The following is an 11,798-nucleotide window of genomic DNA, read 5'->3' on the forward strand; positions in this document are numbered from 1 at the left end:
CTGTTAATGTAAGACTGGAGATCATCCAGACCATATATTTACCAAATTATTGCCTTATCTTGGAGATGTGTTGTATTTTTAAGTGTATGTGTTGGAACAATTGAGACGTCTCCGCATCCCTCGCCCCCACACCTTTTTGAGTCAAAATACTCTCTCTGTAAAGACAGTGTAGCCTTCCCCAGCACACGGGGCTATGAAACCAGAGGAACAGAAGGCATCCCAGCCTGTCACAAACATTAACACATGCAGCAAAACCTTGATTACAGAAAAAAAACAATAAGGCTCTTTCCATATAGCAATAGAAACAGGCCAAATACTCAGCTTCATCCACCTTTTTACATGATCCACTTTCTCTACCAGCACAGAGTGTATTTCACAACAGGGACTTCAGCTTGTAACAGAACAGCCCCAGAAGTTCTGACGGAAGGTGTGCTTCCTTCTGTTACTTAAGAAAAGAGGGAAAGCAAAAAGAATAGATACGGTCAAGGCATGGCTATGAGGCCAGTAGCATAAGTTATTAGGGTAGTGCTTCATAGCAGGTTGTGTTTCTTCCCCTGATCTACTTGGTCCAACTCTTCAGACCCAGCAGGGAGAAAAGAGGCTGTCAGCTGCCTGACGCTTCTTGGGGTAATGGCAGTAACATGTTCAGGACCCAAAGGAAGGTTCTGCAACAGGACATTTGTGGGTGGTCAAAGTTGAAGGACAGCACAACAGATGAAAGTTGAACGGCCCCTCTAAGGACATGAAAGGTCTCAGCACAAGATCTCTGCTTGCTCCAGCTCTCTCAGATGTCTCAGCCCTAGCCTGTCTTCACAGCCATGTTTGGTTGTTAATGGGTCCAGATGGCATGAAGATGCTGAAGCTAAGATATAAACATGCCTTCTCCTTTATCTCCTTTCCAGTAAGTTTCATGTCCTTGTTTCATAGAGGAAGCTAAGAGCAGGCACTGTCAAATCAGTGCCTTGAAATCTTGAGGCACTGGTAGAATTCAAGTCTCCAGAAAGAACAAAGGTGACATTGTACACATTGGAGCCGAAAACTTTGCATAAAACAGTCTTATGTCCTGAGAATGCTATGCCTGACTCAGCCCTGGTCTGTGATGAAAAGCACCACATCTTGGAGCATAGGAAAAGACCATGTCTCAGAACTATGAGGTCCCTCATAGCACCTCATTCAGGTGCTACAGTGTTCTTACAAGGTGGAAGAGGCCAAATGTACAATGAGCTCATAGGTAGCCATCATGATAGCTGTGTTGGGGATCTGTCGGATCAAGTGGGCCAGGAGCCCTCGGTATAAAGCCAAGGGTCCTTCTTCACGGACTACAAGCTGCAGAGTCTGTATAAAGGAATGATACCGTGACCCTTCTTCTCGCAACCGTGTCCGAATTACCTCTGGAGAGACAAAAAGGAAATTGGTATTAGCAGATTGATCCTACAGGCACGGCATCTCCCATCAAGGGGAACAAAAGCAAGGAGTGCAGACACACTCACCATGCGGATATGCAATGCACGAGGCACATGTTTTGGAGACAGCAGCAGCTCCCATTAGTCCAAAGAAGTCACGGCTGTTTGGTGAAAGTGTGAGTGGTGTGGAAAGGGAATGATGGCCATTTCTCAGCTGCTGTTTCAGTGCTTCGTATATGACAAAGTGTATGATGGTCTCTGACACGCCAGCATAAGAGGCAGTGATTCCACGGTAAAATCCACGAAGGCCTTCAGTGTGGTACACATGCATGGCACACTGGAGGGCATTACTGCTCAGCTCCCCCTTCATCCTATACAGGCAAAGGGAGGAGGGAGGGTTAGAATAGCATGTCACTTCACTGACCAAAAACGCTCTTCTGAACATAACTGTAAGACTCTTCTCTGGCATGCCCTTGAAAAAGACTCTTGTTCTGATTACCTGTCACAGACCTCTTCCCAATCCCACCCCCAAAACAATCACGGTTTGACGTGGAATGGCTCTGTACTGTTTGCCTGCCTTACCTGGCTTCCAGCTGCATCCTGGTTTTCACCAACCAGATAGGGTTGGTGAGTGTGGAAGAGGTAATGCCTAGAGAACAGAAGAGAAACACAGCAGTGAGAGCCAAGATCACACTGGCAGTTTGTGAGGAGTTGCTCATCTATCAGCTCTCTGAATTTTGCTTGGAAAACTGTGGTAGGTTGCAATTTGAGAGTGACCTTGAGCTCCTGTGGGAGAGGAGACATTTAGGGTAGGCTGATTTCCCTCCTCCCTCATTCTAGCCTTTGTTTGGTAGTAATTGCCAACTCTGCCTTCTACATCACCCTGCTACAGGTGACAAGAAACAATAGGCTAAACTTGCAAGAATGGAAGATTTTGTTAGAGAATTGGAAGACATCAAGAGACATGATTCTGAGGGGTTCACATTACACACTGCCTTTCCCACCTGCACTCTTGAATGGAGCTCTTTTCCTGATTGCAGCTGGAGGGGAAAAGACTAGAACCAGATAAGAATGGAGAAACCTTACGAAATAATCCTAAGAAGAATGAAGAGTGAGAGAACACTTTGCACAAGGAGCTTACTGCTCCAGACGGTGGAAGGACAAAGCTTCAGAATGCAGCAGCAATGGGGAAAGGATGAAACCTGTTTACAGCCACACGCAGAAGGACCCCTTGGCTCTGATTTGAGACAGAAGAGGCTCACCTGCGCAGGCTGCTGATAGCATGTGTACTTTCTTGGACTCTGGCACAAGGACAGTATTGAGCTTCTCCTTAACACCAGAATAGGCAGCAAAATATATAGCCCTGGTTGGAAAGAAATACAAAAGAGATTATAGCTCACCTACAAGGAGCAGGGACAGCACTGCTGTGGGGCATCAGTCCAAATCTTTTTCTCAGCACAAGTTTGTCTAATGTGGCATCAGATACCACCTACACTCAGCGCACAGCAGTCATCCTGCAGCTATCATCAGAAGGTCCCAAAAATGCTTGTACAATGGGGGCACAGTGGGCATAGGGCCCTGACTGCTTTCAGAATGTGGAGCAATAGCTTTCATGAAGGTCCTTTATAAAGTGTTCAGAATAGGCAATCCTCAGGGAGCAGTACTTACCGGGAAGGGGCAACCCCAACAAGGTTTGGGCCCAGACCTCGGAACAGCGATCGTATGCCTTCCTTCTCAAGGATGGTCCTACAGAAGGAAATGAACAGAAGAGTCAGCAGAACAAAGCTGGAGGCTCTCTTGGTTCCTCTTCCTTTCTTCAGTACTTCTTGCAGCATCTGCTCCTCACCTCCAGTGTTATTCTTTTCTGCCCTAGTCTCATTTTCTTTCATGCCACTTTTCTCTCCTTCAGCCATTTATTCCTATTTTTATTGACATCATCACACCGAGTCTGATCAAACTAGCTGTGAAGCTTCACACAGTCCCCAGAGCTGCCTTGCAGAATCAGGGTTCAAATCATGGATCAGCTGTGAGGAGTAGCTGTACCTGTGCTCTGATGAAACATCACTGCACTTGCAGTTTCCGGAGCTTCAACCCAAATGCTACTTTAATCTCTCCACCTGATGGCCAAACCTTCACTTCCCTGTTGCTAACAGGCACCCTGCCCTACCCTACTCACCTGAGCAATTTGAGCACTCCAGGGGATGGTGGTGTGGGGTTCACCAACCTCACACTCATCCCTGGCAGCTGAATCTCAGAGAGGCACAGGGGCCGCAGAGTGAGTTGGGATGACTGCAGACGTGTCTTCACCACTTCCAGAGGACAGGTCAGGATGGCTCCTGCTGTGCCACCACATCTAGGGCATAACAGCATAGGTAAAGATGACCCCTGTGCAGGAACAGGGCAATAATTCCGACCCAACTTTTCCACTGCCTCTCCCCTCTAGGAAAGGAGGAGGGTAGGTCCCCCGGCCTGCGTCACACATGACCTCTTGCTCTGATATTGATTAATGCAATAATGGCGTCTCTTGGGACATCTCCTGGCAGCCTAACTCTGAAACCAGTATTTGAGACAAACAGTCCCAAGTTCATAGGGATTCAGCTCAAAGTTGCTGAACTTTGCATTCAGAATTTCCCAGAGCAAACAGTTCTGCTGCCCAGTCTCCCTGCAGTGCTTTCAGCTGACATCTCCAGGCACCGTGCCTCATACCCTGTAAAAGCAGCATTGGCTCAGACAAGGGTAGCACAAAACTCTCCCACCCCTCAGCCTGCCTGCGTGTTTCAGCACGTAATTCATTCAGCCCCACGTTTTCAAGGCTGTACAAGCAGGACCTGTACTTCCTGCCAACAGCCACGCTCACCCACAGCCCAAGTTGCTTAATGAAAGAAGACCCTGACCTTCACCAGACAGAAGCTATTTTTGGAACTTATGAACCATAAATCAGTAACACTGAAAGGACACGTAGCCCCTTTTCCCCTTTCTGCCACACAGGGACACATCAGAACCAGAGTACTGATATGCTCGATTCTCAGCTTTTACCCATTCAGATCCTTTAACTGAGAGCTACAGGCTGCTCAGTACATGAAAGACTTTTTTTAGATGAATTTGTATGGAACAGCCATGACTCGAATGCTGTAGCCAGACAGAGGCTTGACAGACAGGTGTTCCTATCTGCTATGGCCAAACTCACTTTGTTTCATAAGAGACAAAGGGTAAAAAATCCCTCATTCTGCTCCAAAGAAAGAAAAGCCAACTAAAGAACTACAAAGTGTCAGGGAAGAATCATGTTTGTCAAGAGAACTGCATATGAAGATGTAGGTCAGTGAATGGCTGGAGCTCTGAAGAATTATTCTGAAACAGTCTATGCAGCTAATACATTGCTTTTATAGCCTTTACTCCTGGGGCTTCATTTATTGCTACCCGCAGGTTAGAGGGAAAAAAAAAGAAAAAAAAAAAGAGGCCTGGATACCTATTGTAATGAATTCCACGAGTTAAAGATCTAGCTGATGAATTGGTCTAGAGACAAGTTACACATTTCACAATGCCAGCAACTAGTTATGCCACTCCATTACACTCGTGCTGCTTTGCCAAGCCCTCTGCAGACCTTCAACGGTGATAACTTGCAGAGCAGCTGATCAGGAGCAACTTTTCCCAGCAGATGCAAGTGGTGGGAGTTAGGTAGAACATGACCAAAGAACTTAACTTGGAGTCAGAAGACAACATGAAGCTGTAAGCATCATGGCTCATGTTCTCTGGATGATCAAGCAAACCAAGACAGCCTATTTAATGATCCAGGAGTCATGATTTATAAAAGCCACATTGATTTTTCCCACGTAAACCATACTCATTCAAGGTTCTGACAGTTCTATTCTTTTCCATGGTTTGTACCAGGCAAATCAGTAGAAACTCCAGACTTACAGGTATGTTTTTTTCTTGATCAGAAGTGCACTATCCAGCTCAGGAAAGGACTGAGTACAGTGGTGGGAGAATAATAAGTTTAAATAAATGCTCTAAATAAAGCAGTTTCAACTTCTCACCTAAATGCTGGACAAACACTGTGACAGGACTACATATAGAGAAGTTGCTTGGTACCCTAAAGATTGTTTAATGATACATAAGGAGGTACAATTTTATGCAATGTTCTTACAACGTTTAATTTCTCCAAGAAGCCCCTACCTGAGCATGGTCAGGATATGAATTTGAACCCGTGTCCCAAGTACATAGAAAAGTTTCCTAAGTTCAAGTTCTTCAAGCTACTGACATGTATAGCTACAGAGAAGAATCCAAAAAACAACAGTAAGAGCTGAAAAAAAAAGTTATTCCTTTGCATGGTGTTCATTTAATCAGCAGTAAGAGTCTGAGGTAAAATGTTCTTCCTAAGCCAGTATGGCTACATTGTAAGACTAGAGCATTTTTTGAAGAGCCAAGAACTCTGACTAAACAAAGCTAAGGAAATAAGATGTATCAGTTGTTCAAAACTAGAAGAAATCTTAACTATAATGCCTTACTATGCACTTAAAAAAAAAAAAAAAAAATCAGCCTCACTTTCTCCCCCTACCCCTAAACCATTTTGTCAGTAAAAAATCAAAGAGCAGTGGCCCTGCAAGAGTCTAATCACTTCTAGACTAGACCTAATAATTTTCTTTTTTTTTCCACCAAATACAGGAGGTGACATTTAACATGACAAAATCCATGGGTGACAAAGACTGTCACAGTGGCAAATAATAAGCAAAGCTGCAATTAATGGCAAGCAATGAAAAAAAACATGGAACTCAGCAGCCACCAAGGGTCATTAGGCCCCGCATAAACAGATTGTTTTAACAAAGACAAAACCCTGAAATCACTATTCCAGAAAAAAGCAACAGAGGCAATTCCTGCAAAATATGATGGAAATAGCAGTGGACAACCAGTACAACACGTACTCCCAGAACAAAGCAGTGCCAAAAAGGGCTAAAGGAAGAAAGCACATAATTTAACTCCAGAAAAGAGTACTTGCTTCTGCATCTTGCTTTCACATTTTAAAGTTTGTGAAGTTCACTGCAAAGCTTGAGGTGACAGAAAAAAAAGGATTAGTACAGAGAAATATATATAAAAAAAAACAACATTAACATTTTCTAATGATCTGAAAAGGTTATGAGAATGTTCACAGGTGTGACAAGGTTAACTGGTAATTCACATCTCAGTCCTTACTTTGGCAAAAATGCTGATGACTTGAAGATCTTCATTTAAGTACTGCAATATTACGTCAGGCAAATTTCCATCTAAACCAGGATTCTGTCTAAGACACAGGGTAATAACGACGGCCACAGAAGAGTACGAGAAGAAATATTCTTCTCTGGAATAGTCTCCCAGCTCTCTGCAATTTTCAGCTCAGAAATTTCCTCAGCCAAAAGCGTTGCATTGCATTTAATAGCCTTCAAGACATTCTTTTTTATTCATCAGTCTAAATGCTTTCTAGACACTTAAAAAGCTTTTGCCTTCTCATATCCTGTGGCCAGGAGTCCCCCATTTTAACTGAACACTGTGTTAAAAGCTATGTTCTTGCACTAGTTTTGAATAAGTGCCTCAAGTTTTATTTAATAGTCCCTAAAAGATAAAATGAACAACTGTCCCTTCATTAATGAGATCTGCTTAATTAGATGAAACAGCATCACTAACTATACACTGCAGCAATAACCTGAACTTCTTTATCTCTTGGGTTTTAACTAATTGAAATCCAAAGATTACTGTTCAATTGGCTGGGACAGGGTACAGCCTGACAAAGTTCCCACTAGCAGATGTTCTGTTGCTAGCTAAAATCTCTTAATTTTTCAAGAACCAAAGTGGAAAATGAGGATGAAAAAAATGTTAAGAAGAAAGCTAAGAAATATGAAGACATGTATAAGAAAAAGGCTTTGCCTTCTAGATGCTGTGACTATCTAATTCAAAGGAGAAAGTAACAAAAGAGAATAGCGTATACAAAATAACACGGGGAACAGACATGGCAAGTACACAGAAGCAGAGACTGACATTGCACAGCTGCATCACCTGCAGAAAATTGGAAATTTACGAATCAAGTGCAACTCAATTACGTGTTTTATTGTACAGGCTGCATTAGGGGCCTTACTGTCATGCAGACTCCAACAGGCTGGTGGAACTGGGCAGCGGATTAGATGCTTGCCTGGACACGGGACTTCCAGCAGTTACTCAAGGAGTCTGGAGGACCCGTTACACCTTCTGTTTTAGGACATCACCAACTTTAAACACTTTACTGTTTTGCAATTGAAATGAAAGACGGTTCTTAAAGTGAGGAGGGCTGAAGTGCAGCGGGAGAAGGGCCTTGCTCAAGGGCACGCTGTGAATCCGGCGGCGCTGCCAGGATGCGCGCTCCAACCCCCTGACTCACCAGCCCCATGCGGAGCTATTTAAAACCAGAGAAGCCACGCAGGAATCTGCCACCAGCCGCCACTAAGGGCTGGCTGCCCTGCTGCACATCCTACCCCTCACCCAGCACCCTACATCCTTCCCTCCCCCTCCACTCCCAGCTGAGGCTCCCGTGACTCCTCCAGGAGGCTCCCCCTCTCCCCGCAGCGCACAGCAGAAGGGGCAGAGCCGCAGGGCACTCACCCTCCGGCGACCAGGTGGAGCAGGGTGCTGTGCTGCTGCTGCATGGCTGCTGATCTGCAGGCACAGCCCCGACCCTTCGCTGCAAGCACCCCGGGGTGGCGGCCCGGCCTGCCCGCCCTCCGCCCAGCATTGGCTGCCCGGCGCCGGAGGAGGTGCCCGGGCGGTGCCGGCAGCCTGGGGACCGGGGAGGGCAAAAGCAGAGATAAGGAAGAAATTCTTCACTTAGAGGGTGGTGAGGCGCTGGGGTAGGCTGCCCGGAGAAGCTGTGGGTGCCCCATCCCTGGAGGTGTGCAAGGCCAGGCTGGATGGGGCTTAGAGCAACCTGCTCTGGTGGGTGGCATCCCAGTAGATGCCATCCCAATTAAATGATCTTTAAGGTCCCTTCCAGCCCAGACTATCCTATGATTCCATGACTCTATGATATCAGTTTGTATATATATAAATATAACCCGTAGATCAGATAAAATAAAGTACTACTGACTTCAGCACTCAGTACTGAGTGACACAGGACTGATTGTCTAATTTAGGCACCACACTGCTACACAATGGGTAAATGTGGGGAGGGTTCAAAGAAGGGAATAAAGAGTCCAAGCCTCCAAGGAGGAACCTTGGGAAAAAAAAAAAAAAAAAAAAAAAAAAAAAAAAAAAAAAAAAAAAAAAAAAAAAAAGCTTAGTCTGGAAGGAATGGAAAGAAACGTGGCAATTTGCTTCAAGTGCATGCAAAAGCACTTCAAATAGAAAAGAAATCATTAGCTTGTCTGTGGTGGAAAAGAAAAGAAGTATCAGCCCATAAATAGCGCTTGTCGATACAAAGGCAGTAAGGGGAAAACCAGTAAAAGGATTGGCCTTCTGTTCAGTGGAAAGGAAAATCTACCAGTGATACTAAGAAATTGCATGCATTTTCCATCTGTTTTCACTGTGGTAGAGACTAGACTAATACCATAAATAGCACCAATGACAAGTGGGTAAAAAGTCATTCTGCAGTAGGGAGATAATAGATTTTTAGGAGCGAAGGTAAATTCAATGCTTTCACACCAGTTATGATTGATGAAATTCATCCTTTGATGGCTGAAGAACTGGATGAAGCAAGATCAAACCAACTGGCAGTTTTCTTTGAGATCTGTAGAGAATAAAGAGGTTCAGAAGATTGGAAAAGGCCAAATATACTGGCTATTAAAAATAAGATAATCTAAGGAATCCAGCCGGGTTTATTTTACTGCCCTTCCCTGTGGTAATAGAACAAATACATATTAAATCTTCAACTTACATTTTCCATTTGTCACCAAAAAAAAAAAGTCAAACCAGTCTTTCACAGTACAGTAACAGGCCTAGTGGATAAGTAAGTAACAGTAGTTTGAATTTATTAAGGATTTTGATTCAATTTCATCCGACAGTCTTATAAGCTAGCTAGGAAACTTGGGAAACCAGATGTATTGAAAATAGTGGTAGGAGAATTTGATGTGGATTAGAAAACTTTAAGATTGGTTTTCACAGAAGATTGGATATCACAGAAACACAGAATGGTTAGGGCTGGAAGGGATCTCTGGAGGTCATCTGGTCCAACCACCCTCCTCAAACAGGGACACTTAGGGCAGGTTGCCCAGGACCATGCAGAGGTGACTTTCGAAAATCTCCAACGAGAGAGACTCCACAACTTCTCCGGGCAACCTGTGCCAGAGTTTTGTCACCTGCATGGTAAAGAAGTACTTCCTGATGTTTAGACAGAATTTGGAAGACAAAATAAGTATTAAAATGATCTTAATCAATGGGAGAAGGAGTCTGAAAACGTAGTGCACCATTTATTACAAGCATGTGCAAAGTTCTGCACTTGGAAAAAAATAATGACTTTCATAAATTTAGGATAGGGAATAGGTATGCAGAGACCTCCATTTTCTCACTGGTTTCCATCAGGCCCGGCACCTTCTGTAGAGTACTGGCTACCATCAAACTGATAGTGACGGAGGGATGCAGAGCACAACATACCCTTTTCTGGAACTTTACAATCTGCTTTTCTCATCTCTCCAAGAATTTTTGAGGTCCCATGATATTTCAGTTCTTACTGCCAAAACATTTACACTTTGCAGGTAAGGGGCCATTGATTGTGCTCCTCTTCCTCTTGACTTTAGATCAAACCCTTTGTTTTCTACCTGCAAACAGAAATGATCTCTGCCTCAGCAGTCATTTCTGATTCCTCTAGTTGCATCACAGTCTTTTGAGACTGTGAGGGGTAAGTGGACCTACCCAACTTCTTGTCTAAGGGCTAGAAAGTCTCACTCTGCAGGTTTTTTTCTGTTTCAGCAGGTGGAGGGACATCCACTCTAGCCTGAGGCAATGACAAACCGTGATTGAGCCATGGAAGATGCTCTCTCAAGGCCTCTTACAGGCTGTATTCAGACTGTTGTAGATGATGCTATGTCATTTGCAGTAGATCAAAAGATTGCTTAAGGTTGGAACCGGTTCAACGGTGTATGCTGCTTTTCCAGAGTCTTTAGTGAGCCTGGTGGCCACCAAGAGCCAAGGAAAAGGCACCACCTTCCCAGAAGAGAAAGAGAGGGAGAGGAAGAGAAAAAAAAAAAAAAAAAAGAGAGGATACATTTTTCTTTAGTGTGTCTTGTCCCTGCACGTAGCAGAAATAAGCCTGGGTGCATTCCCTGTGGGGCCTGTTTTTGCTGTTCAGACTAAGACAGGAATGCTGTGGGGACATTTTTACAGATCAGTCTTTGAGACAGTATCACGGACATACCCCGAGACACTGATGACAAATGTTTATAAATCAAAATTGCTGAATCTTTACTTCTTCACTTTCCAGTCTCTGATTGCTTTTGGATTTCTGCCCATGCCATATCTCAACACCTACACACCCCTTCTCCTTGTCTTTGGGCAGTCTATTTTTTTTTTTTTTCCTAGGAGCAGCACCGTATGTCTGTTCTTCTTGAATGTACTTCAGGATTACGTCCAAAACCCTCCTCCTCCTTTTGCTCTCTTAAAATGCTCTTGCTAACCCTTGACCCCATTGAACGTACACAGGACTAGCATTTTATAATAGAAAGTAAGTCTTGTTTGTCATCCTTCACTCCGGATGAGTCAGCTCGGTGCAGTCATGCTGCTAGGCTGACGGTGACTTACAGGCAAGTAGAGAGTGGTCTCGTAAGGCAGACATCTGAAAGAGTGGGATGTATTGTGCCAGCGTTACATACCATGCGCAGCCTGGGGCTTTGTGTGCAAGAGCCCTTGTGTAAAAGTCCTTTCAAATGTTGCCATCTTCATGCAGCTGCTTGCCAGATGCAGGACGTTTCAACATCAGTGTCTGAGCTGATATCTGAAGTGTACTTTCAGCGTGAATCCTGCAGCCATCCTCACTTGCTGTGCTCTGATTTGTGTTGTAGAACAGTCTCAGCGCGTGAATTAGATTTTTTTCCAGGTGGAACTAGGCTGGTACATGAGCAGTACATAGGGGCACACCTAGTGCATTTTAACCAACAGACCACAGGGCCAGGGAAAATATAACCCCAAATAAAGTTCCTCAAACATATTTGGTGTTGGTGTCGGATTTCTGGCTCTATCACTTTGGAGATTTGCTCCTGTTGAGCCAGGCCTGGCTGTGGATGTCACATGCATTTCAAAGCCACGAGGAGAGCAGTCACAAAGACTTAGTGCCAAGGAGCAGTGCCCGAACCAGCACCAGACAGCAGCTTTTGGATGGATGAGCTGCGTTTGGGAAGGCAGGAGGGGACGCTGCAGAAGAAAATATTCCTTTTGAAAAGAAGAAGGTGGGATTTGGGGTCTGAAAAC

The 11,798-nt window shown here is 44.5% G+C and overlaps 1 protein-coding gene across 1 annotated transcript; it reads right to left on the reverse strand.

Annotated features, from left to right (window-relative positions):
• Positions 1–7: 7 nt before the first annotated feature.
• Positions 8–8,131, reverse strand: LOC311432474 (solute carrier family 25 member 33-like). Its single transcript, XM_084510923.1, has 7 exons — positions 8,007–8,131; positions 3,580–3,756; positions 3,072–3,149; positions 2,666–2,766; positions 1,986–2,052; positions 1,491–1,774; positions 8–1,391 (listed from the first exon to the last, which is right to left on the reverse strand). Exons 1-7 carry the CDS (start codon positions 8,048–8,050, stop codon positions 1,192–1,194), a joined length of 951 nt encoding a protein of 316 aa, XP_084367049.1. The 5' UTR covers positions 8,051–8,131; the 3' UTR covers positions 8–1,191.
• Positions 8,132–11,798: the final 3,667 nt, after the last annotated feature.

The sequence above is a fragment of the Aythya ferina genome (assembly GCF_964211825.1).
Source record: "Aythya ferina genome assembly, chromosome: 1".
In the NCBI taxonomy this organism is placed as follows: domain Eukaryota; kingdom Metazoa; phylum Chordata; class Aves; order Anseriformes; family Anatidae; genus Aythya; species Aythya ferina.

Bases quoted from the DNA above. Each gene is read 5' to 3' on its own strand.
- LOC311432474 (XM_084510923.1), bottom strand. From the start codon at position 8,050: ATGCAGCAGCAGCACAGCACCCTGCTCCACCTGGTCGCCGGAGG. The intron at 1,775-1,985 runs GTAAGGCAGGCA...TTGCCTGTATAG, and splicing joins AGGATGCAGCTGGAAGCCAG to GATGAAGGGGGAGCTGAGCA. The intron at 1,392-1,490 runs GTGAGTGTGTCT...TTGTCTCTCCAG, and splicing joins GTGCATTGCATATCCGCATG to AGGTAATTCGGACACGGTTG.